At 37.1% G+C, this 27,656-nt stretch overlaps 1 protein-coding gene across 40 annotated transcripts in view; it reads left to right on the top strand.

The window, feature by feature from the left end:
• The window catches only part of EPB41L2 (erythrocyte membrane protein band 4.1 like 2), a 214,070-nt gene that overhangs the window by 161,944 nt on the left and 24,470 nt on the right, over positions 1-27,656 (top strand). For 5 of the 40 annotated variants that reach the window (XM_080666170.1, XM_080666203.1, XM_080666192.1 and 2 more), the window contains exons 11-21: positions 1,299-1,471; positions 6,639-6,808; positions 11,162-11,224; positions 13,156-13,302; positions 14,624-14,725; positions 18,163-18,330; positions 19,616-19,669; positions 19,867-20,430; positions 22,301-22,423; positions 24,263-24,361; positions 26,004-26,084. In XM_080666170.1, the coding sequence (XP_080522296.1) occupies positions 1,299-1,471; positions 6,639-6,808; positions 11,162-11,224; positions 13,156-13,302; positions 14,624-14,725; positions 18,163-18,330; positions 19,616-19,669; positions 19,867-20,430; positions 22,301-22,423; positions 24,263-24,361; positions 26,004-26,084 (1,744 nt within the window). The remainder of the gene's footprint in view (positions 1-1,298; positions 1,472-6,638; positions 6,809-11,161; positions 11,225-13,155; positions 13,303-14,623; positions 14,726-18,162; positions 18,331-19,615; positions 19,670-19,866; positions 20,431-22,300; positions 22,424-24,262; positions 24,362-26,003; positions 26,085-27,656) is intronic. The other 35 variants (XM_080666189.1, XM_080666193.1, XM_080666191.1 and 32 more) reach the window with 25 other exon arrangements.

Here is a 27,656-nt window from a genome sequence, read left to right as displayed (position 1 = left end):
GGTGAAGTCAGCCCCTTTTTTGTTTTGATGTTTGTTTCTATTTAATTGAAGCTTAATTACTTAAGGATTTTTTTATCATCAGAAAATTAATCTGCAAGCTAATACTTTGAGTATGTGGTCAACCAGTGTCAGGCAAGAAACAAAATGAAATCCTCTAGTTAATAACTTTCCTTCATTTGCATGTGACATATATCCTTCCAAAATCTTTTGGCAAAAAATGGAAGATTTAAAGAAACACTTCAACTACATGAATAGATTAAAGCCAGGAGAGCCCAGAGGGTTTAGTTCTTTCATCAGTTTAATTCTAACACTTTTCGGGGAGAGGGAGAGGAATGTTTAAGACTACTGAGAATCCTTAATTAGTGGAGGATCGTCTCTTGTATTATTACATGTAGCTTTACCTTTCCTTGAAACGTTTTTCATTGCTTCCTTAGCAAAATAAGTTTTCTAAAAAATTGGGCAGAAGGTCTAGGATACTTGCAATGCTAAATAATTCTTAAAGATTCACTCTTGGAGAATGATAGGAAAAATGATAGGAAAAATAGCATTCTCCATATTGTGGAATTGTCAACTAAAGCCTTCTTATATTTAATAAATTCCACAAGAGCTCTGAGATTATTTTTTTGTTAAGATATTTTGCCAACTCTTGATCAGACAGTGATAGTGAGGAAATTTCAGTTGTATGCCAGACAAGATTGGCTCATTTACTTTAAGAACATGTTTTTGTGTACATGGAAGTATTTGACATTAAGTTTAACTTTATCCATTATGAACCCGGGTTTAAGCAGTAGAACTGTGCTAGCAAGAAAGGAAGTTAGTCATCTCAGCAGATCCACCGAATACTGCCTTCTTCATGGGAAAGCATCACTTGATGGGACGGATTCCTTGTTAGATGTTCTTTCCCAGGAAAAATAGACATAAATATTAAGAATTACTAAGAGTAAGGGATTGCTACTTGGCACTTACAGCTAGGAGCAAGAATTCAGACATATGTGTTTATCTAAATGATTTAAGCTAATACAAATAAATAACCTTTGATAAACACTGAGAACAGCTGCACTTTGGCTCATGTCGAGGAAAACATATTCATAAATACATGAATATGGATTTATTCATCTTATCACTATCATTAAGCTCTTATGTAGGAAGGTATATAAATAATGTTCTTTTTCATTAGGTTAGTCATCCTTTTTTTTAATATTGAGTAATCATGCTTAATAAAATGAGATATTAAGAGTTTTAAAGTTAATAAAGAATTCATAAATTCTAATTTTGTTCCTTTTTCTACCCCCCTACAGGCTTGTGTCTCCAGAGCAGCCACCAAAGGCCAAGTTCCTGACCTTGGGGTCCAAATTCCGCTACAGCGGCCGCACCCAAGCCCAGACCCGCCAGGCAAGCACCCTCATTGACAGGCCCGCGCCACACTTTGAGCGCACATCTAGTAAGCGGGCCTCCAGGATTCTAGATGGAGGTAAAGACGTTTTTTGACAGTTTTGGATTCCATTAATCTTTCTAATCCAGTGGGATCAGAAAATGTTGATCAAGTTGATAAGCCCCCCCGAAATACCCTAGAGGAATAGCCATTTTATTCTGAGTAAATAAAGTTTCATTTCTAATGCTCACAAGAAAATTTGGTAGGATTTGAAGTTGTCAATTCTGAATCTAAATGTTTTTTTGCATTATCAGTGGGCACAAATGTTAGCTAAGAGTTCTCATTGATGAGATGATGGACAAACATGTTTTTACTGGTCTGATTTAATTGTGATATATTTTATGTGGCTTTTTTTTGGAAAAATGTAATTCTAAAGGTTTTTGGTGTGGTAACATCTGAACTTCTATTCAAAGGAACTTAAAACATTCAAATTTTTATGATTGTAAAAACTGACTGAAGCTTACCAAACTTTTCAGCATATGAGAAACCATTCACAGCTTCAAAGGATCAGTTTAAAATGTATTTTAACAAAAAGGAAGGAAATATAATATATTCGTTTCTTCTTTCACCCAAGGGGGAGTGTAAAATTTGTATATTTTTCCTATTGGAATTCTAATTAGCTACATATTTGTAGTTTTATATAAATTATACATGGAAATAAATTGATGTTGCTTCTTTTTATACATGTATGTATCTTATTACCCTAATTTTGAGTTAATAGCAGGTTTTCTAAAAAAAAGCTAAGGTTAATTTTAAATTAGAATACTTTATGAAGGACTTAAATTTTTTCTAACTAAGTGAAAATAATTTGTATGGATGACTTTCTACCAGAAGAAGTAGCTTTTCAACATTTTAGTTGATTAATCTCAAAACATGTAAAAAATAGTAATATAAAATTAAAAAAATTATCTTTTATTACTGTTATCAGCAAAAATCGTTTTTGTTTTTTTTTTAAAAATATATTTTATTGATTTTTTACAGAGAGGAAGGGAGAGGGATAGAGAGTTAGAAACATCAATGAGAGAGAAATGTCGATCAGCTGCCTCCTGCACAATCCCTACTGGGTATGTGCCTGCAACCAAGGCGCATGCCCTTGAATGGAATCGAACCTGGGACCCTTGAGTCCGCAGGCTGACGCTCTATCCACTGAGCCAAACCGGTTAGGGCAGCAAAAATCTTTTTTGATTGCTTGTTGTTACTGATAGCTTTCTGAAATATGAACTTGAACAACTATATTATAAATAACTAGAAGCCCATTGCAGGAAGATTCCTGCAATAGGGCTTCCTGGGGCGGTCTGCTTCCCTCCATTCTCCGCCTGCTTCCCTCCCTTCTCCACAGCCCCGCCTGCTTCCCTCCCTTCTCCACAGCCCCACTTGCTTGCTTCTCTGCAGCTTCGCTCCCTTCTGCAATACTTGGCTTCCTTCTATGCTGTCTTCAGTCTTCGCTCTACTCCTGGATATGCAAATTAACCACCATCTTGGTTGGGCTAATTTGCATACTCGCTCCTGATTGGCTGGTGGGTGTGGCTGTAGTGGAGGTACGGTCAATTTGCATATTACTCTTTTATTAGATAGGATTACCTGAAACAGACAATATGCTAATACATAAAAATATTCTCTCAGTGAAGGATAAACACCCCCTGGTCTTGATCTATTTTTCCTGGAATAAACTTGGAAAACAGAACCAGGCATACACATGGAGATACTTCCCAGGATTTGTTGTTGGGCATCTTTGTATACATAATTATTAAATATTGATTCAGAAGAATCTTTAGTATATTTTTATGAGACCACCCAAAATTGCAAGGTGACTATAAATTTGGTTCAAATAAATGTCCACATTCCCAAATGTAGGGATTTAAACTTAGTGAATTACCAATGTACAATTAGCTATAACTTTTAGCTAATTGGCGACTGAACATTTTTCAAGTAAACCTGAAAAATGTGCCCATTCATGTAAATATTTCACAAACTTTGCCCCTTGCTGCACAGAATTTATGCAAGTGCTAAATAAATGCAGGCAGTATTGTTTAATGCCCTGAGAGAAATCATTCCTCTTTCTGGAATGCTGTCTGTTTCATCCTTTGTTTTAAACTATGAGGCTTTATAATTCCTATATTACAAATTTTACAGTTTATAAAGAAGAGTAAACTACTGCAGTTTCTATGAGGTATATCAGTTGTGCTTAAGGAAATGCACCATCTTATGGGCAACTAGCGCAGAGGGTTATAATAGGTTTGTATCTGAAAACAATGATTTTTTACAAGTAAAAGCCACAAACATCACACAGTAATCCATTATTTTTCCTTTTGTGTTCTGGACACTGTAATTCATCAGATGGGCAAGTTATCAAAAGGATTATTGTGTTATTATGAAAAATAGAAGGCTTTTCATGCCAGTGCAGGACCAGACAGCCAGTGAACTATTTGGTTAGGGCTATAGTCTCCCTTTTTTTCCCTCCTCAAAGCAAAGCTAGGCTGTAACCTGGTACTGAGCTTTATTTTTTCCCACCACTGTCCATTAACATACCATTGTTGTTGTTGTTGACATGTGTTGTGTTTTCTTTTTCCTGTTTAGTTTTTAAGTAAGGCTAGACTGGTGTAGATATATGTATCAATAGGTCTCTCTTTAAGGCTTCACAGTCTTCTAGTGATTACAGAGAACATAAAATTTAATGTGATATCTAAAATCAAATATAATAATCAAATAATAATAAAAGTCAATCCAGAAAAGCTGTTTTAGAACGGTGAGAATCCAAGATTGGAAAATCAAACGAAAAAGTAGGCAAAACAGTCATTTAAAAGAGTTTATGACCAAGATGCATTTGAGAGCAGGGAAGCAATGATTTTGTGAAAATGGAAAATATAATAATCAGGGACACTAGTTAGATTGGGTCATCTGGGAACGGAGGCCTACATGAGGAAGAAGAACCATTTCAGTTGAGATTTGAAGGATGAGTAGGAGGCAGACTTGAGTAAAGCAGGGGATAAAGCATCGCAGATAGCAGGAGCAGTGGGTCTGAAGGTTGTATGATTAGGGAGAGCTTATTACATTCCAGAACAGAAGGAAGTCAAGTGTAGTCAGAGCTTAGTATGTGATGGGGAGAGGTAGGCTGGGGCAGGTCACACATGGCCTTGCATGCCATGGTAAAGAATGTGGTTTTTATTCTAGGTGTTGCAGGAAATTGCTGAAAGTTTGTGTGTGTGTGTGTGTGTGTGTGTATAGTGTGTATATGTCCAGATGTGTACACACTTGTGCAAGCACATAAGTACACAGTGTTATTATTTTTAAACAATAACTTTGCAATGTCTAAAATCATTAGAGGATGAGAGAGAAAGCAGGAGGACTGGTTGGGAATAGTCCAGATGAGAGTAATGGTGGTCTTGCCTTGGATGATAGGCCAATTAGCCATTTGGCACCCCAAGCTCAGTGGCTGGGGTCTACAAGCTTCTCAGGATTCTACAAGTGTTTAAGACCTAAAAAAAAATTGTTTTAAATCCCCCTCCCAAAATAAAAATTCCCCTTCAAACTGAAATTAATAAATGCTTAAAACAATGCAGTGTCAACATTTTGTCAACATCATTGTGTAAATTTAAATTTGAAGCTCATTAAAATTTTGATATTATATCTGAAACTATTTCTAGGTCAAATTTTTCCCATTTTGCAATAATTTTTGAGTATGTATAGGGGCGCTTAGAAATCATAATCATAAGTTAAAATAATTACTCATAGCTCTATACTTTCCAAGTGAAACCTATGAAAATCTCCTCAAAAGTTTATTAAAAAAAACACCTGGAAAATAATTATACCTAATGTAAGATGTGAATTCATTTTATGACATTCTGTGGGCTTTCAAAAGCATGAGTCCTGAGGGACCTGGGTGGTCAAATAGAGATGGAAGAACTGGCCACATTTAGAATAGATCCAGCACTTGCTTGGACTTGCAGGTGTTGAGGGGTGAAGGAAGAGACTTTGAGGTTTCTGGATTGAGTTAACTGGGTGCAAGCAAGTATGGCCAAAACAGCAGACTGGGGAAGAAGGAAGTTTTAGGGTATGCGAGGGATATAGATCAAAGGTTTCTTGTAAAACATGGGTTAGAGGTGCTTGATGCCTCCCAAGTTCAATGTGGTGGATCACATACAGTCCCTGCCCTCCAAAGGCTTGCAGCCTAAAGGCCTTTGTGGTTACTGAGCATGGATCTGGGCCAGTCAAGCACTTTTTATACAAGTAAAATGACCTTAGTGGTTGTTCCTGTGGTTTGAGGGAGAAACTACAGATAGACAGAGGCTTTGCCAGCTGCTACTCACTTTTCCTTGTTGAGATCTGAGGCCATCTTGGGTTGATTTGCCATATGACAAAGATTGCAACACAATCTATGTTCCTGCCCATCTGTAGGAGAGATGAAGGGAATACATGAGGGCCAGGCTTGCTGAGTGGGAGGGTGTCTATGTATTAGATTTACTGTTAGGTCAAGTTGAGGCATTTAGGAGGGACGTTAGAGAAATGAAAACTATTAAACAGAAATTCATTCCCTAAAATCTACCTTTACTGTCTTATCACAATTTTAAATGGCATTTAAAGTTCTTTTATGGGCAAATTCTTTAAACTTGTTGAAGCAAATAATTTTAATAAATAGATAATTATTTGTTTCAGAAATAATCTCAGATAAGATCAAAGAAATCCTAGAGAATTAAAATAATGCTCATATTGTGATTCTGACACTGCTTTGACTCTCATTTCAGCTGATCTTAGAGCTCCTTCTGCTGGCTGATCCCATGATAAGAATATACCCCTAAAAAAACCTGTTTTAGGAGCCTGTGTGGTTAATGGATTAAAATTCAGAATACTTTTAGAGTTTAGTGGTTTGGTTCAGTGGATAGAGCATCAGCCTGAAGACTGAAGCGTCCCAGGTTCTAATCTGGTCAAGGGGCATGTACCTCGGTTGCACGCTCCCAGCCCCCTTTCACTCTCTCTAAAAATAAATGGGAAAATATCTTTGGGTGAGGATTAAAAGAAATTAAAACTAATAAATAAACTTTTAAAAAAGGTTTAAAAATTAGTTTATTTGATATGTTGGTATTTTCAGAGCTCAAGCAACGTTCCTTTTGAGTACATACCGCCTGCTTATCTGTGTAATAGGGGGAAGTTTCATAAAGTTAGACCATTTAAATGTCCTAATGTAATCCAAATGATCATTCTTTACTAGCTCTAGTTGGTGTTGTGGACCAAAGTCTTAAGAAGGATTCTCCTGGCCCTGGGGAGGTGTCGGCATATGGCCGTGGAGTTGTCAGCACTGCCATAGTACAGGATGGGGATGGCAGGAGGGACATCAGAAGCCCCACTAAAGCCCCACATGTGCACCTCATTGAAGGAAAGGTATGGTAAATTAGTAGAGTATGTGATTTTAAATGTGTGCTTAGACTAGAGGCTATCTGTTGCATTTGTTGTTTCAGAACTCAAATAATATTTAAAATTAGTCAATGTATGTTCTCTTTTGATATGATTTCCCAATTTTCAAATATGTGAAGGCTCTTGCTTGTTTGGATAAGGTCTCTAACCTTTTTCTGAGTGGTGTTCAAAGCAAAATATTCCAACGTAAATTATGTTAATGCAAGTAAGTAATTTTTAACTCTTCATAATCATTCTATTTAGTTAAATCCTCAAATGATAAAAGCTATGATGATTTGAAATTTATATTTGTTTGTTACAAGTAAATGTTAAAGTATAACCTGTATTATTACTTTAATCATGTTGAGTTACATTTTTTGAAATGAGCAAAGATGGTCTTTATGAAAAATATTATTTTTCATTAGTAATCTATAACTGATGAAGAAGACATTCTTAAGCAAAGGTAAGTGTTAGTGAACAGTGAGAAAATGGTGTGTTGCTTTTGGCTTTATTTAGTGTATACACCATAATGAATAGAGAAGTACCCTGTATTATGTTTTCAAATTTGTCACTGTTATTTATGTTACCTTGGGCAAGTGAAGTCACTTAGAGGTTGATTTGAAGAGGCTTTGAGTTCTTCAGATCTCTTCTATATCTGCACAAAGCAACACACACACAAATGAAATCATTCTGTGGATTTACAATATTCTCTATACTTTAACTTTGAAAATTCTGAAGACATGCAGCATGAATTCATAAAGAACCTGCCAGATGAAGTAGCTGCCAGTTCTCAAGAATTCGACAACCTCTAATTCTCAGCATAGAGGAGGGTAGGGAGCCATGCAGACTCTTATGCCACAAGGACAAGGGCTCCAGGTAGCTCGTGCCATCCAATCACCTGCATACCTTTGTTAAAGAATTTGTATCATATTTCAAAAACTATTTGTTCGAAAATTATTTAGTTAAATATAGCAGAAATCACGCCCAACAAGGTATCCTTGTCAGAATCTTTCAAAATTATGCTGACGAGGAACCTAGGAGAGTGACTCCTCATATCTGAAACAGAAGAGCTCAGCAATTTGAAGTCTGTTCCATTTTGCCTGGTTAGTTTGATACATCGTTATTTTTTTTAAATTCCAAAGGAAATTCTGCTTATCTTTATTCAGCAAAAGATGGAGTATGTTGGCCTTTTTGCCAATGCTTTGAATGTCTGTCAGCAACCAGGTTTAAAAGTAATAATGCTGTTTGAGTTTCATTGGATTTATTTGCAACCAGTCAGAAAACAATAGTTAAATCAGTCTATACCTATACATTTTATGATAAAAGTAGTTCAGTTTTCCTCTTTAAAAATGGATCATTTAATTCATTTTCTAACCCCACTGTGTTAATACAATCCCTACTTTTGAGTAAAGTTGTTCACTAACTACTTATTTCTTCTCTCCTCTTTTGCCTCCATTTCTCCTTTGAATGTATCCGTGTAATTTCACATTCAACCATGGATTTGCTTCTGAAAACAGCCTCTTTTCATCTGCCCACCTTCACCACTCATCCGCTATGCTTCATGTCTTTCCCCAAACCTGTTACCAGTCCCTGAAATGGACTTGCTTTCAGACATTTCGGAGGAAGACCCCTTTGGGGAGGCCGACCAAATCACAATAGACAGCTTAGAACTCCTTTCCACAGGGGAAACAACAGAGCAGGGGGACTGTGACGTCGATGTCCTGGATTCTGTCTTGGATCCTATTGTAGCCCCTTCTCAGATTGACTGTCCTCCCACCCACGAGAAGCCTTTAAAAGAGGCTGACCACAAGGATTCTGAGTTTGGGTACTTCCCTTTCAGTTTCTGTAAATGCTTCCCACCCAGCTTCCCCTCACTCCTCGATGAAGATGGGTACCTTGCTTTTCCTAGCCTCCCCAAGGTCTGGGTCTCCTTCCTCCCCGCTGACGTCCAGCACTATGTTCCGATCACCTCCCCTTCATTCCTTCCCTCCCTCATCCTCATCTTTGGGCTCCTTCTCTCTGCTTCTCAGTCAGTGCCCTTTTCCCTCACATTTTCCCTTCCTCTGGCTCTGTCCCTCTGCTACCTGGAGGCCAAAGCGACATCCTTTCATGTGTCTTATGACTGTGATTCGAATGACAGAACAGAGGAAGAGGAAGTAGTTGTTGGTACTCCAACATAAGCTTCAGTTTGTGCAGTCCACAAAACTACACTTCATCTTATACCCCTCCCAATGTAGAGTGTAAACATGTGCATAAACTTTACCACTGATTACCCTCAATATAGTATGAGCTGCACATTTTCACACAGATAATATTTCAGTGCATGAGCAATAAGTGTAAGCAACTTCCCTTTCATTGACATCCATTGAGAGCGCCATGCTAAGTTGAAAGCAAAGTTATAGGATTCTTTTATAAATATCTGTAAACCTTATTAGGTCTTAAAAAAAGAACTTAGGATGCCATGGACATCACAGTAATTTATATGTATAAGTAGAGTTTCTATTAGTTCTTTTGTTAGAAAGCCAAGCTCATTCTTCTTGCATTTATGCATCTTTATTCCTTTACTCCTGACATTTGTAGTTCTAATCTCAGAAACTCCTTGTCTCTCTATTATTGTAGCATTTGGAGACCAGATGAATTTCAGATAGTATTTTATTTTGTGTGGGTTTGTTTTTTTTTAACTCTAAATCATATAATTATGTGACAGAGTCACCGTCAGATATTTTGTAAGGAAGATATCTTTTCTTTAACAAATGTGTATGGAAAATTAAACAAGGCTTTTTGAAAATTTAGAATATATAGCCCTAAGGTTGGGCCTCTTAGTGTTCTTAACATTAAATGTCTGGTTTGAAGATTTTTACCCCTTTATAGGGCTACCTCTGCACTGCTAAACAGTCCGTGCTAATGTATGCAGTATGTTTTTTATTGTTTTGTAAAATGTGGTCTGGTGACTTAGTGTCTTAGTATCCTGTGGTTACTATCAATACATAGAGTAAGTCATGTAATTTAGAGCAAACCTAAAGACAAATGTGAAGATAATGCTATGATTAGGCATTGAGAAGACACGAATCTTAAAGGGTACCTGCGGATGTGAAAGATGGACAATTTAGAGAATTCAGTGTTGACCCAGGAATTGGAAGATAATTCTTAACAGATTATTGGCTGTGTCTAATATTTAACTTCTGATAAAAAAGATTCTCTGAGCTCCTTGCTAACTTTTCAGAAAACAACTTGAATACTTGAATACTTTTTTTTTTTTAAAAAAAGAACATTTTGAACTCTCAGATTTGACACTATCATTTGAATATGATATGTATATGATCCTGCTGTCAATTAACATGTAAAGGTTAAACCATTTTCCTTTGGTATCAGAACCAGTATTTTTCTTTCTTGCCATTCCTGTCATTGAGTCAGTCAGTAGTCATTAGTATTTATGCTAGTTTTAAATTTACAAATTTATTCTTTTGGGATGTTAAATACTAAGACTTGTCCGACTATGAAAACTGATTCTTGCTTAAAGGATTTTATGAAAGAAAAGTGGCTATAGTTTAAAGAGTGTTTTTAAATACCCACCATTGTAACATGAATGTAGCATAGTAAGCCAATTCCCTCTTCACCAAGGAAAGAAATCTATGTAAAAAACTGAATAATAGGGAACATTTGTCTCTGACATAAAGGGAAAGCCAAATTTTACATCATTTTACTTTGCCCTTATCATTAATGGATTTAGACATTTCAAATTAGAACTGGTTGAATTATGCCATTTTTACACTCTCAGATTTTTATTCCTAAGTTAAAAAAAAAATACTCAAAAGCAGTGCATGTAAAGTAGGGACTGAGAAAGAGTGAAGCTTCCATTCTCCATTCCACCCTTGCAAAGGATCATTTCCATCATTTATACAACACTATAGGTGAAGAAAGACCAGGTGGCTTAATGTTCTGCATCTTCTGAGGGCCACGCAATAAAGGTTGGTAATGCTAGTTCACCATTGAAATTCAAATACAGCTTCTTTGCACCAGTGGTAGAGTTTCCACTAATACTTCTGTTTCTGGCTACTTGCTGTATGACCTTTCAGGCGAAGATGGAAGAAGAGGAAACACAGCTGGAGGAGGTGGATATTTTTTCAACAAAGTTAAAACCTGGTGGCTGCTGCCTGCCATTATTCTTGTGTGTGGGATGATGCTCTTTCAGGGTTTATTTGTCAGTTTTGCTTGTTGTGGCTTTAGGTTCTTAAAATTTTTATTACTATTAATGTCTTAGACTATCCAACTCTGGTGCTTGCTGATTGATACACTTACGTTTATTTGCTTTTTCTCCCTGTGTGTGATTTAATTTCACAGAAAAATTCCTTGAGAGTAGAAGGGGATAATATTTATGTCAGACATAGCAATTTAATGTTGGAGGTTTGTATAATTTAAGAAAACAACTGTCCTGATGGCTGCCAGGCTGCTATGGATGGGAGGTCACTCACAGGCTGGCTGGCAACATTTTTCAAGCACAGCGCATGAAATGCATGGGGAAAATCCAACTCGGGAGTGCATGTTACCAGTCTGACTGTGTTCTTTTAAAGTGGCTTAGGTAGGAATATATTTACTAGAAGTTCTCAAAGTGACAACTGGGAAAACAAGTTCTATTTCATCAGATGAATAGTTTTTATCCATTAACCTTGAAGTTCTATAAGTAAACTTATTTTCTCCTAATGGGTTATCTCAGGGCATGGATTCTGAAGTAATGTGATCCCATCCTTAATATACTTTAACCAGAACAGATATTTGTTGATCTGGCATTAAATCATTTTACTGTTGATCTGTGTCCACAATAGTTTGGGGTGGGGATGAGGGTGGAGGTGGGTGGTGGCACTAAAATCCATGCAGTTAGGAATGTGGTTCAATTAAAGTATTCCATGTGAAATATGCTAATGAATGGGATTGTTTTGATAAAGAAGAAAGAATAAATGAAAGACAAAAAAGGGTGCGGGGGAAGAAAGAAAACCTAGCCACCCAGTTAGGAATGTCAACTATATTCCCCGTGTCACACGAGAACTTTTCTTCTCCTTATATAGGGGGCATTACATGGCAATGTATTTAGTGGTGAACTGCAATTCTCAATAATCCGACTAATCAATTTGGTTGCTTTTGGCAGCTTTGATAATTATTGGAAATGTATTTTTGCATAACTTACTAAAATGCTTTAAAGTATAATACATAACATTGCTTTGAACAAATACAAGAAATGTGCCTGATCTCAAGCCACAGTCATTTTTCCATGCCATGCAAAGATTTTTAGATTTTCATGAGTTTTTGCAAATGGCTGTAGAAGCTCATAGATGAGCAACTATGCTTGTGCATGAATACGGAATACCTAATTTTATCAGATGCATGACCTGTTCCTCTGGGAGTGGGATGTAATCAACAGGTGGCCCCCATGATTTTTGCTATGTAAAAAAAAAAAAAAGGTTAAAATTCAGTTAAAACCATTTCCTAAACAATAGTTAGTTTTAATTCCCACAAATATTAGTTTTCAGGGCGAATATAAAAAATCCCACAAATACCATTCATCAGGGCCTACTCCAGTGAAAAATCAACCTGGTAATTACTCTTGCATTTTTGTCTGTATAAGGATCATTTGGTATGTGGGGCAGCTGGGCCTCACATTTGTGCTTAGCAACTACATGAAACCAGTATGAGGTTATTTTATGGAGAGATCAAATACAAGCAGCCTATGGAAGCTGTTATTTTTATTCCTTAAGATTAAAAGCCACTGCTGGAATTTCCTGGAAAAAAGTCAGTCCTTGCCAACCCTACCACCCCCCTTTTGTGGTAGATGATCTTGGACTGGCTTTCCCATGAGGCCAAATGTGCTTCTGAGTCCACCTTTCTCTGTTTTTACTTGATTTAATATGTTCACAGAAGGCAACTTTAGTAGTAGCCCTAATCAGGAAGGTGAGTCTACAGGAACAAATTCATAGGCTGCATTCAAATCTAACTATTAGAAAGAAGAGTTATTGGCCATTTTGAGTATTAGTTCCATGACTTCCTTCTAATAATGTAAATAGTTATTCCTTAAAAAATTCTAAACAAAGAAGACATTAGAACCCTTTAAGATGTGAATCATAAAAAATTACATATTGGCTTTATGTTCAAATTTTGAGGAACTCATTAAGGTTATTCATAGGTGATATGGCATTTGAGACTTGGCATTTTTCTTGCTTTAGTATGTTTTTTTAATCGTAAGTATGCTTTGTCTTATTTTTTGGTTTTATTTTTATTTTTGTCCTACTGGGTTTTTTTTTCCCTTTTGGATTTCCTCCCTTTATTACGTTACACATTGCTAGGACCTGGATAAGGCCCAGGAGGACATACTGAAACATCAGGCTAGCATTAGTGAACTCAAGCGCAATTTTATGGAATCCACACCTGAGCCGCGCCCTAATGAATGGGAAAAACGACGTATCACACCTCTATCCCTACAGATACAAGGGGTATGTCACTAGCTATTTGTTGGCTATATGTCTCCAGCTTTTCAGTAAAATTCAGGTTGCTAATCTCTGATGCTGATTCCCAGGAAGTTACAAAATGTTCCCAGGTGTGTGGTGTTTTTTTTTTTTAAATGTGATTGCTAACAATTTTTTAAAATACTAAATATTTATTAACAATGTAATATGTGTCGACCTAGTTCTTAAGTAAATTGTATGAGTTTCAAAGTACTTTTAAAATAGTTTCAGAATAACTATTTTACTCAGTTGCAATGTGTTTTTATATAGGATGACTTAGAAACTAAGATTATATTATATTTAATAAGGTTTTCAGATATTGACTTCTGAAATAAGAAAGTTTGTTTAATAATTAAATAATTAATGTGGATCATTTTTAGAATGGTTTAAGGTAATTACTAAGAGGAAAATAAGTTAAAGTTAGCTTTGAAGACTGATAAGCCCTGGTGGAAACTTGCAAAATGTTGTATCATACAAGTTAATACTAAGACTTCCTCATAATGACATGTAGACGAGTGTTTTAAATATGTTTTCAACCATAACATTCTTTTTTCTTTCCGTGATTACTTCTCCCCATCAATATCGTATTGCCTTTAGAATCTATTCCCAAAATACTTCTCCATTCATTCCCATCTGTATTTGTTCTTTTCTGATGCTCTCAAAATTTCTTATTATCAGCCAAGAACTTTCATGGGCTCTTTATCATACTTGAGGAGACAGTGATTATGCTATCTTTAATACACAATTTTAAAAATATATAAAGGTCTTACCCTACAATTTCATCTTTCCCTTTTTTCTTATGCCCCTCACTTCTCCATAAGTTCATCATCCAGTCTGGCTTGAGTGTTGCCAGATTGGGCACATTTGATTTAGATAACCTCATGCTATTTTTATTAACCTTTTCATTAAAAACAGAGCTGTTAGTTGATTTAAATTTCTAAGTTTGTGACTGTGAAAGGAAAATAGCTCTTTAAGAACAGATGAGCAAAGATAATTGCTGAAAAAAAAAAAACAACTTTTGAAAATACTAAGATTTAAAACACCATGGTGTTGTAGGGTCTTATAAAGTTGTATATAAGTTAAATTCTCATTTTTAGATTTTCTGAAGGTATTAGTGTTCGTATTTCAGCCATTGACTCTTGTGTTGTCTGGAGAAACAGTGTCTGGCATGCTAAGGTTTTGGCCTCACTGTGTGTGCCCCTTCATCCAGTTTGTTCCGCTGACCCACACAATTGTTCTATGTTTGTGTTGTTGTCAATGTGATGTACTTGTCTTATTTGTTGATTATGTCTATTGTTTAAAACAATAGAGAAAAGGAGACCATCTTTTCAAGGATATTTTATCCATGACCGAGAAGCATCAGATGGCGTCAACACGGACAGTTGAAGAAAAAGCCCAGGCAGCAGACAAGGTGTTCACCTTGCATCCTTGGATCTACTCTTGCTTTTTCCTCTTTTCCTTTTATTTCTGTCCACAGCTATAAGTAATTCTTTTTTTTCTTATGTGTTAATCTAAATTTTTTGAAAATAATTTTTGAGCATTAAAAAATTTAAATCTCCATGTAGAGAAAGAGAGGGTCATTAGGTGAGATGTTGCAGAAGTACTTTATTTGAAAATCCACATTTTGAAATGCAGACTATCAACTGATTTAATAAGTTACCCCAATTTTGATATATGTGGCTGGCAGTTGGGAAACCATGCTTTCATGTGAAAATGCACTGTTTGTACAATGCTGTGTATACTGTGGTGGTGTTAAAATAACAAATTCTATGCAAGTTACGTTAGTAGTTTAGTAATTATCTTTGGAAACCTTTTGAATATTCATTTTTAAGACTTTCAATGTGGAAAAAAAGATTTTTTTTGTGTACCATAGCAGCTCCTCAGACCTCTCTCTGTGCTTCTGCATACATGAATATCTGGCATTACTAAGAAGTTAGCTTTCTGTTGCTTTTACATTCTTATTCTTCTGTTTCTCCTGGTTTTGCTTAGCCAGCTGGTCAGCCAGTTAATTGCTGGGGCTAGAGAGCTTAGAGTCTGTTGGAGGAGACAGACAGGGACATGTAAAGGAGTAATTAGAAAATATGGGTAAAGAAGTTGGTGTAGAAGACGAAATAATTTTGTGTTCAAAGGTGATTGGGAAGGCGGATTTACTGTTGTGTCCAGGAAGAGTTGGCATTTCAGCTGAGACCCTAATGATGAGAAGGAGGCAGATGTGAAGTTTTCCATGTATAGGGAAGAGCACATGAAACAGCCCGAGCAGGAACTAGTTTAAGGAACTGAAAGACCAAATGATAAGAGCTTAGGAACAGTCGAGGAGGTCAGACCCCAGATCCTGTCGGGTCTTAAAGGCCATATTGACATTTTGGAATTTTATTACAGGAATAGTGGGAAGCCACTGGGGAGCTTTAACTGGGTCTGACGGAGATCACTCTGCTGCTGGGTGAGGAATGGAATACAGGAGATCTGAAAAAGAGCAGGGATCAGTAGTAAGTGTTTTCCTTCCACAAAAGTCTGATTTTGTAAATCAGTAGCGAGTTTTATTTATCAGAACATACAGTGGAATGGAGAAGGAGGCAAAATAAATGGAAGATGAAGTCTTGCTCTAAAGGAATTTGAGGTATAGTTAAGGTGAAATATTTCCAGAATATTGCAAATAAGAAAGCTTATTTGCATATTTATATATTAAAATGTTAGCATGAAATCCAAAGCCAATTAGACTCTGTGTAAAATGATGACATTAATATTACATGCTTTAAAACATTATGTATTTTTGACACTTCCACGCCCAGAAGCAAGTCAAATGGTAGATTTGTTCAATTTAAAGTAATGTCCTTGTATTTTTGCTGTAGGAGACTTTGGAATTTTGTTGAAGATATTTACAGTTCATCATTTTTCTGGATGTCATGGTTTAGGAATGTACAATGTAAAATATGATGTCGTAGACATTACATTAAAAACACTTTATGTGAAGTTTAAACCTGGAATTTGCCCCCTGTTAAGTTCCAAAATGGTTTATCTGCACTTGAAGTTACTGCTTTTTTCTTGTTCTTTTCCTCTCCAGCACATGCAGGAAAATATGTACTTATTTGACATACATATGACTTGTTACTGCAATCATCCTTCATCCATCCTCCCAACAAACTTTGGTTTACCGCTTGCAATGTGTCTTTTTCCCCAGATAACAACGTATCACTGCTAGTAGTTGAAAGTGTGTGAGTAGTTTTGTCTACTGCAATGTTTTGACTTTTAATAGGATATCTTACAAATTTTTGCCTTTGTTGCATCTTCATTTTGCAGAGTTTTTTTCTTATCTTTAAATTGTAATCCTTAGTGAAATGTAAAATAAATAATTATGCATGAGTATAATTTGACCAAATTTTCCAGATTTCTGTAATATGGGTTTCACAGATTTAAAAAACAGGAGTAGTTTCTTGTTTAAAAGTTAATGCATTGAACTTTCAAAATGGATTCGGTTTGAATATGAGTAATTTTGAGAATAGAGCAGAAAGTTGGAAATCAAATCATTTAGTCTTTAATAGATAACTGTGGTATATCTTTTTATGTATTGTGAGAATTATGACATACTTAAACTTGTTTAATACAAGAGTCTCATGAGTTAGTAGTGATTACATAGACTATAGTTTTGAAGTACCTTTGAAATATCTATTTTATTTAATATTTAAATGCATCACGCTTATTTAAAGTCCCCATGATCTCTTACTGGCAAGGAAGCCCTCTCCACCAACTCAACCCCTAGTGATTGTGTAATTATGGAGATTATAATGAAAATTAATTAACCCAGAAGCTTTCTTTTTCTCCTGAATATTGCAAATGCTTATGCATCTAGCCCTCCTCATCTCATTGTCCTTATTCCTCACTCCTCCTAGTGCACTGTATCAAAAGGGGCATCCCTAAAATGTCATTCATTCATCCACCTAACCAATCATCCATCCGTCCATCCATCTTTAAGCTCTTATGAGCAGTGGGTGCTTCATGGTGACTCTTTGCTGTTGGCATTCTGGTACCTGGGACAGTCCTCAACTTTCCTGTTGTGCAGGTTAGGGACCATCACTTAAGGGCCAGAAATGTGAAGATTACATTTGTCTTAGTTTTTCAGGGACAGATGATTTTAACATTGCTCACTGAATTTTCACCCCTGAGTTTGTCTTCCTGTTTAGAATTCTTTTCCTTACCTGTTTCTTATTGGGGGGCGGCGGGGGGGAGGGAGGGGAAGGTACTATTTATTCCATGGCATTTTAGCATGTCTGAGGGAATTTCTGTGGGTTGCTATCAGATCACTTGTGAACAAAGTAATGTGGAAAGGGGAAGAGTTAGTAGGAGCTGGAATGGTTAGGGAAGGGCATGCACAAAATATGGAATATTAGGTGTACCTCAGACAGATGACGAAATTCAGAAGGGCACTGGAGGCAGGATAGGGTCACCAAGCTATAACACAGGAATAAGCATTTCAGGTGGAGGGGCCACTGAAGAGTTCCTTCTGTGCAGAAAGAGGCCTACTCTGAAGAGCTGCCTCAAGAATATACAAAACAGTGTTTGATGGGTGGGTAAGCCATGCTCAGTTTCTGATAAAAGTTTTAGTGACAAACCAAGGAGCTTTAGCCTGTTTTCAAAGGTTAGAACTATCACTGATTCTCAAGCAGGGTGGAAAGCTGGCATTCAGGCAAACCGCCACATGCACCTGCTGCAGAATCTTTGCTAATCCTCACCTTTCTTTCAATTTATGCTGTTCTGTGATTCTTGTATAACCTTTCCTTTTTTTCAGTAGGTCACTGCTCTCTGTTCCAACTTATTGGTAACTCTTTGCTCTTCCTTTTCTGACCTCTCTAGAGCCTAGAAGAGGAGATAACATCAATTTTGTTTAGTGAAAAGGGCTTTTCTGATAGCATGAAAGCTACCTTCACCTCAGCCACCACTTGGACAGCAGAGGGCACTGGTGTGAACTATAATGCACCTTGTGAAACACTTTCTTCCTCGCCCTTCTCACAGTTGCCTGAGGTGCATTTTACTTTGTTTCCCGTTTTTAAAAGCCACATGTGAGAGTGATTTTTATTTTTTAAATATCCAGGAACCCTTCCCTTCAGTGCTTTCATTGATGAAATTAATTCTTCCTGGGAAAAACATTCATGAAATAATGACTGAATTTGGACATAAGGAAAGGATACAGATTGGATGCACCCCCCCTAACCCCCGCTTCCTAAACTTACCTAAATTCAGAGAATCATTTAAAACACTAAAGCCCAGATTTGGAGTTGTTATGTGGAGGGAAACCCTCAACCAAGGAAAGAAGCTAAGTATGTTTCCTGAATTAAAAATATTCAAAACCCAAGTGTCTTTCAGGCATCTTCTGATGGCTTATCATTTAAAAACTGTTTACATGGAAAAATCTGAAGTGCCTGCCATAGTCAATGAAATAATTGTTTTCATTTTTTTTTTGAAATGAACTTAAGGAATTCCCTGAACATGGGCAGAACCCATCTGAACATTTGAAATTACATAATAATAATAATAATGTACTGACATATAATAATAATAATGAACATTTAGGCACTGTACTACTTACTAGAGTGAATTCACTCCCAAGGAGTAAACGTCTGCAGGGGGGCAAGGTTGAGCATCTCAAATAACAAAGTTGGTTCATTTAGGTTTTCAAAGATGCTAGTAGTGGGGCTAAATTCTAAGAGAAAACACTTGGGATCATTGTTGACATCCACCCTAATGTCATGTACCCGGTTTGCTAATCTGTAATCTAATTTGGATGTTAATAGCCAATTCTGGAATAACATTTTTATGTTATCTGAGATCAACAATAATTTTGCCAGTTAAAGCTGTGTTTTTAAATGAGCCAGCTTAAAACAAAAGTTTCATCTTATTAATACTATATTCATTTAGGAGTCAGGGTTTCAGACAGGCTTTATAATCTAATTAAGACCAAGACTGTTTGTTGAATAGGTTTTATAATTTTAAAATTTATACTTTAAGATAATCAGTAAGCTTTGGTATAATTCCAGTTTTTTCCCCTGGTCTTTTCAATTATACGAGTAGAGCTAATAGATATACTATAATAAAAGCACTTTATTTCTTTGGGAAGATGCTGTCTGTTTTGTGTTTTTGCTTTCTTGTGTAAGCTTTTTACCTGTCTTGTCTTTCATGTGACCTTGAGCAAAGGTTTTGTGGATGTTGATTCGTTACTGTTCCGTCTTCGCAGTGTCGGATGTTTGTTTAGTGGGTGTTAAGGTAAAACTTTATTGATTTGTGTCCTCGGTTGCTTTTTGTTTCACAGAAACGCGCTCCCGAGTCCGAAGGGCCTTGCGCTGGAGCCAGTGATGCTGTTAAGGTTCTCCCCTTTCCATGTTAACACCATTGCCTGCCGCTTCTGACCCGTCACGTTTCCCCGCTTCCCTTTCAGTCAGCCATCATAACCATCACTGTTTTCCTCCACGACATGAACCTACCATCAGTTGATTTGGGTTTCCATCATTTTTATTTATTCATATATTTTTGTTCTCCCTCATCCGCTTCTTTTTTGTGCAGAGTTCACATGAGACTCTGAATGTAGTGGAGGAGAAGAAACAGGCAGAGGTTGGGAAAGACGAAAGAGTAATCACAGAAGAAATGAATGGTAAAGAGCTATCACCCGGGAGTGGTCCTGGGGACATCCGTAAGGTGGAACCTCTGACACAGAAAGACTCCACCTCCCTGTCTTCTGAGAGCAGCAGCAGCAGTGAGAGCGAGGAGGAAGATGTGGGCGAGTACCAGCCCCACCACCGGGTGACTGAGGGCACCATAAAGGAAGAGCAGGAGGAGGATGAAGAAGAGGTGGAGGAAGAAGCCAGCCAAGCATCCCAGGTAGTAGAGAGAGAGGCAGCAGTGCCAGAAGCCAGCCCAGGCAGACATGCAGGGGCCAGTGTAAGCACAGTAGAAACAGTGACCCAGGAGCATGTAGTTGCCCCTAAGATACCTGCAGAGAAGAGTGTACACGAAGGCGCATTTAAGCAAGATGTGAGCGAAGACACAGAGGACGAGCAACATAAAGTTAACGGAGAGGTGTCTCATGTTGACATTGATGTTTTGCCACAAATTATTTGTTGTTCAGAGGTAAATGGGAGACTCAAGCGGGAGCTAAACTCTGGAGCTACTTCTCAGGTGGAGAACACCTGCTTTTCTTCTTCTCTTGTCCTCCCAACTCTCCCTCAGCTTTTTCAGCAAGTTTCTGACTTTGATCTCATGGGAGGAAGGGGAAAGCACTGCTTTGTAGACTTTCTGCCAGCTCGGTCCAAGTTTCTAGCTCCTTTCCTGCAACTGAATCACCTGATCCAGTAAACTCTCCTACAACCCACCACATCATTTTTCCATTCTTGTTTCACATCTAAATTTTCCTTGCATGTTTTAGATGTTTTCAACTTTTTGTCTTTGGTTGCACTGCTTCCTCATACTTAATGCCTTTTTTGTTGGTTTAATTAGAAAATTGTATATGCATTATTGGAAAATGGTCAGTGTGAGTGTGTGTGCTGCTGCTGTGACTGGCTTTGATTTTTTGGCTCATTGTCTCTTCAGCTTGAGAGTTTTAGAAATGGCAGCAGGCCCTGATTACCATGGTGCTCTGAATTCAACATCTGGCAGTGATGAAAATAGTATTTCTTGAATACCACTGTGATTTCTGTTTTTAGATTCTGGGGATTGTATGGTTTGGTTAAATCCTTTTCTTTCCTTTTAGGCAGCCAGAGGCTAATTGTTTAATAGATTATAGTGCTCTTTTCATTCTGTCCTATCATCAATTCTGGATTATTTGCAAGTGATCATATAGTCAGTGGATTATCTACAGGGTACCTCAGTCTTTTCTTTATTCTCTTCAAGATAGAGAACTTACTTCATTCTTCTTGGATAAAGTCTTGGTCTCTAGGTGCAGTGTCTCTGAAGTGGAAGTTAAAGTTTTGTTGAAGGAAGGCAAACTTCCAGGTGAATATGTCTTCATTCTAAGTTGAGCTGCCCCCAGTGCAGGGATTGTCCACATTTTCTCTCTCTGATGAGCTGGAAAATCTTGAAGTGACTTTGTCTTGAAATAATTAAAAAGATTTTTATTATATCACTTTTAAACTTCCTGGTTCTCTTCAAAGAACACATTTGCGAGTCCTGGAATGCTCTATTATTTTCCACACTTACCTTACATTACACTTGGTAGTATTTTGCTGGTAATAGTTAGTCTGGCGTTGTATTAAACATACATGCTCAGCAGACCATGTTAACGGGCCGTGAACCTCTCCTTTAATGTTTTTAATGTTTCATTGTTCAGAGCATTATTATCATATTCGTGGACTAATCCTAGATAAAGTATAACAGTTTAACTTAGCTAATAGAGAAGAAACATTGCAAGTTTTAGACAAGTATAATTGGAAACAGTAAGACTTGAAGGTAATCTTTCTGAAAAGGGAATCTCCTTGTCAGTAGAGCAGAAAAGGCTTTTTGAAGAAAAGAGCAAATCTTAGCCTACCTAGATGGTGTGCCAGTTAAAGACAACAAGCCTTCATACAAATCATGTGGTTCTTTAAACCGCAGTAAAAATCGAGGCAGGTCACTTCACATAGTTCATTCTGTGTTTTCAAGTTTATCATTACTTACCCAAAGCTAAAGTTTATATATCACTGTATACCAGGCTTGACACGTAAGTAGTTTGGGGACCATCATAATCTGAAGCATATCATAATTTGAAGCATACCATAATTTATGAAGCCATTATGTTAATTTATTCTTACCATATATACATACATGTGTATATATGTATATGATATTTGAAGGAAAGTGTTTTTCTTTTGTGTCTTTTGTCTTAGATTATTTGCTTTTACTCTTTTCTTTTGTGAATGAGTGTGTGTTTGGATATACATATTTCTTACAATTATTTTTGAAGGCTCCACTAAGTGCTTTACTACATTACCTCTAGAATTTATTTTCATCTTCCTTTCCACCTCAGCCACCTGTGGTAAAGACAGAGATGGTAACAATTTCTGATGCCTCACAAAGGACAGAAATCTCCACCAAGGAAGTCCCTATTGTTCAAACGGAAACCAAGACCATCACATATGAGTCTCCACAGGTACAAAAGCTCTAGATTTGGACTGAGCTCTTTTTCACTTAGTCTGTTTATCTCTCCATGTGTCTTCTCCTAGTTTACATGTTTCTAACTTTGATGTACCTTTTTATATCTCCATTTCATAATTGTACTTCAACAACATAACTTATTATGTTGCTTCTTAGATTAAGACAGAGAACTATAATCAAATTAGTGACCCAGTAATTTCAGAGAGGAAGCATATACATGATTATTGAAGACAGGCAGTACCAATCTTGTTCATATTACTAGTATTATAAGCCATTTGTGGCTTAAAGTATCTAGGGTTGTTTATGTATACTTGGGAAACAGATCATCATACAGAGTTTATGGGATATGATGTAATTTGTGCATTAGTAGGATTTAGGCATCCCTCCCCATGAAGATAGATCCAGTCAACTCTTGCTTGCAAGTATACATACATGTGCACACACATTTGTGCTGCTTCTTCACGTGGGATTATTTTCTGAAGACATAAGTCATTATCTTACGTAAATGTGATAGCTGTTCTAAACAAATGTATGTTTGATTTTAAGTATTCAGACATTGATTCTGTAAATATTTGAGATAATCATTAAGATATCTAACCTTAAGGGTAACAGAAAAAGGGAAAGTATTTATCACTTCAAACGGAACTGTTTAGAAATTTGGACAACTGTTTTCTTGACTGAGAAATTTAGTGTTCATAGTAGGATTGTGCCATGGTGAAAAATGGCAGATTATTACCCTCTTGAAATATTTTTAAATATTTTTAATGCATGTATATGTGAAACATTCCTCAACATTATTTTAGATACGCTATCTTGAACATGCATAGAGCCCACATGCACACAAACAGGTTTTTGATGCATGGGTGTGGTGGGAGAGCAGGTACCCGCCTGTTTCTATGGTGGAGAGTGCCCTTGTGAAGAAATACTTTGCATAAACCAAATGTGAGAGAGATTTCCTCTTACCTTACAGTAAGAAGGGCTCTGGACCTTCCAGTTATTTCCTTATGTCAGGAAACAGGAGGCAAATATACTATATGGTGACCTTAAACTAACATTTAGTTTACGATCTTAGTGTAAACTAAAACTATTAATTTGCTGTATTTAACCAGTAAACTCTAGAACTTTCTACCAGAAAAGTATCAAAACAAATTAAAACCTATTTAGTTATCTGCACAGGATTTATATATTATCTATCTATCTATCTATCATCTATCTATCTATTGATCTATTTAGATAGATATATATAGGGTACACATGCGTGCATACTTATTGAAATATATATCTCGATATATATACTCACAACACACAAACTGTTACAGGAAAAGTGTTGTTTAAAAATCTAAAGATAAGCATAATAACCAAATGATGTTAGTTTAGTCTATTCTAGTTAGGTTCTGTTGCTTAGTAATCTGAGAAAACGTTTATCTATTTTTACCCACCTGTGCTTAAATAACAAACCAGCACTTCTGGTCACTGTGGCAACGTCTCTGCCTGGTTCTCTGGTTTCTTTTTCAATTTATACAAATGGCTTTCAGTCAACTTCTCTCATGACCCCCATAGCTTTCAGACCCAACTCCTATTTCACTCTTCCTTTTTTCTGTCTCTGTATGTCTGGGGTTTGCTTCTTCCCATGCATTTAGTCTTTGATTTTACTCTGTTTAAACGTCAGCCAATGCTGGTCAATAAATTACCACTATAAACATGAAAAGGCTGATAGCATCTTCTGCCAACTACAAAGATTTTAAAAGATGCATATTTGATGGGAAGGGCATCTTCTATGACAACATAATGGAAGTTAAGCATTGCTTTGTATTTTCCCCCCAACTATCCAAAGATTGATGGCGGGGCTGCTGGTGACTCGGGCACGTTACTGACTGCACAAACCATCACATCTGATTCCGTGTCGACAACCACTACCACCCACATCACTAAGGTAAAGCAGTGCAGGGGAATCCCAGGGAGAGGACGGTACATTGCAAACAGGATCCTTTCTGAATTGTTTCTTGGTTCCTGTACACACTTCAAAGTAATACACAGACAGTGCCAGTGGAATAAACATGCAGACATTTAAAGTATCCAAGAAAATTGGGCTCCATTGACAAATGTATTTAAAACAAATTGCAATTCGTAAAGTGCAAGGGGGTAAAAATATGTTATGAATACAGCTACAGGAACAGAGAGAATTTAATAAAAGTGGAAGCACAGGTTTATTAGAATATACAAAGTGAATGTTGACTATCACTCAGCATTTTCAACAAGTTCTTCAAATAATGTAGACGTCCCCTCATTGATTTACGATACTAGTGTGTTGACTTGGGGTGTGTCTCCAGGTCATTCTCTAACTTGCTTAGCATCAGATGACCAGAGATTCTGTAGGTGTGGTCTCTGGACTAGCAGCAGCCTGACTTGTTACAAGTGTGAGCACTGTGGTCCCACTTGGGACCCACTGAAACCCTGGGCCCTCTCAGTGATTTTCATGCTTGCCACAGTCCTCAGATTGCTAATTCCAACCTTATTTTCCAGAAATCCCTTTTGTTTCTACTTCTCATATTTGGTTAGTACCTGAAGGTCTTAAATGTATCCTTTGTGCATTCCATACCCCTTATTTCAACCACAAAAACTTTGTAAATTAAAAAATGACACATAAATGAGAGATGGTATGGCTGAGCATTTTAAAGCACATGCAGTTATTAAGGCAAGTGATAGCCTTGTTTCGTATGATGAAGTGCAATCACTGTGACTTAGTGTATACATTTATCAGAGTTCCAAACATGGGTGTGTGCTTCCTCAGGACCATGTGGATTTGCTCTTTGTCTCTTTAGGATGTTGCAGGCATGTGATCTCTTCAGCGTCAGGGACCAGGCTCTGTTATGTTAGCTGCTCTATTCCGGTGACTGCGTGGCAGTTCAACCAGGAGCTCCTGCCCGCACTTCCCGTCACATAGCCTTGTCAGCCATGTGCCATGTCCACATGTACAACTACATGCAGAAGCTGTGATCACAGCATTGATTGAACATACCAACCTCATACAGCCAAGTCCTCTTTATTTCTGTTAATGCACAAAACCAAAGAAAGAAACAAAATCACCAAATAGAGTTCTATGACGAGAATTAAGCAGACGAAACGATAATGTCAAGCAATTTCCAAACCTAAAGATACTGAAATAGTTAGAATTCCTTGTAACTTTCCATAAACCAAATAATTACTTCTTCTTCTTTTAAAAAATTGACTAATTGGGAATGAGGAGACTCAGGAAGTTCTAACAGTGTCCCAGTGGAACCATGTGTATTAAATGGCAGCTAGTCCCTCGTAGTGTCACCTGCATCTTGATACATTAGGTTTTAAGGTTACTTTCAGTTGAGGAACTTACAGATGCTATAGCTTTAATGACAGGATTCTCCATTGAGCTTAAAAATAAGGTAAGTTTCCAGAACATCAGCCTTCCCCACTCAGTGTGCATTGCCTTACAATGGTCAGAAGGTCTAGGTGTGCCCCATCTGTTTTTCCTGACTGTGTGTACAGTACACAGCTTTAGTGATTACTGGTTTCCCCCTTCTTTTCTTTATGACCTTTAGACGATAAAAGGTGGAATATCTGAAACAAGAATTGAGAAACGCATCGTGATCACAGGAGATACAGATATTGACCATGACCAGGTAAAGTTGTGAGGTTCTGGTTCTGAAATTGACCGTGTTTATTTTCTAAGTTTTGTGCCTGTCATCATGTCACATAAAGTATATCCTATCCCTCCTCCCCGTGCCTCCTAGCTGAATCCTAAGTGTGGATAAAGGCCTGGACATACCTGTCCTTTCAGCCTTCCTACCTCTGAATCAGCTTAAAACAGGGATTGTTTTTTATTTCCCACTGGCTTTCTGTGTACATTGGGGTCAAAATAATTGTGAGGATGCCTGGCAGTTGTTAGGTTTTCATGTGGGCCTGGTTTAAGGCAAGTCACCAGTGATTAGAAAATGAATGGCAGCTTAATGATACTGACTTCCAGAAACTAAGCTACTAAGTTTGCCTTATGACTACCTTTAGGAACTTAAAATAAATTTTTATAACATTAGGAAAATTGGGTTGTTTACTCCTAATTATTACTATTATTGAGGGATGGTGGAAAGTAATCTAAGGTCTTTTACAAAGTGAAAATTTATATGTATTCAGAAAAAATACTGAAAGAATTGTGCTTCCTTTCTAATGTTGAGCAGGATGCATGACTTAAAAGCAGGTGGTAAATAGAACTGCTGGAGACTTTGAGAGTAGTTTTAATTTTAGATAGCAGTTTCAAGTGATAAGTTTTTGTTTCATTATTTTCTGAGTGATTTTAACTCAACTTTAAAGAAGACCAAGCTGTTTTTCTTTTTCTTTTTAAAAAATTTTTTGTTGATTTCAGAGAGGAAGGGAGAGGGAGAGAGAGAGAAACATAAATGATGAGAAACACCGATTGGCTGCCTCCTGCACTGGGAATTGAGCCAGAACTGAGCCAGAATCCCAGGCATGTTCCCTGACAGGGAATCAAACCCTGACCTGGTTCATAGGTTGACACTCTAGCACTGAGGCACACTGGCTGGGCCAAGCTGTTTTCTTGTACAACAACTTGAAGAAAAAAAAAAGAAATGTTCAGTTGACCAACCAGCTGGAGAGGAGGAACAAATGTTTGTTACCCAGCTTTGAATGCAATGTTGAATTCAGGAAAGAGAATTTTAGAGAACAAAATTTCTCATGTAAGAAAGTCTCACTGTATATAACCGAAATAGAAATAGATTTTCTGCTATGGCCTCTAAGGAAATTACTGTTTTTGTTAAGTCCCTGTAAACAGGGTTTACTTACATATTACATATGTATTTTTTTATTTCCTTGAATTATTAGAGGTTGAAGGGTTGCCCTGACTCTGAATTTTGACCTAAGAGCGCAGATTCCTAGTGAATGACCAGCACACGAGCCTATTTACCACTGGAGAGGCAATTACCTGCGTGGAAACCAAGCCTCCAGTTTCCCATGTAGAGGATTTTTCTGCCTCTGTTCACTGTACAATCTTGAGTTCTTTTGACCTTAAGTCAGAGCAAAGGTATTCTCGCTCTTTTGCTCTAGGACTCTCGCTCAGCAAGCATTTGTTAATCCCTACAGCGTGCTAGCAGGAGCCCACTTTCTGTGGTGGATAAAGGAAATTGGGTCTTCTCCCAGCCTTTGTTTCTTTTACTCTGTCTTCGGTGAACAGAGACCTTTCT

Source organism: Plecotus auritus (genome assembly GCF_963455305.1).
Source record: "Plecotus auritus genome assembly, chromosome: 4".
Classification (NCBI taxonomy): Eukaryota; Metazoa; Chordata; class Mammalia; order Chiroptera; family Vespertilionidae; genus Plecotus; species Plecotus auritus.
Note: the sequence above shows the minus strand (reverse complement) of the source record. Positions and strands in the feature narration are given on the sequence as shown.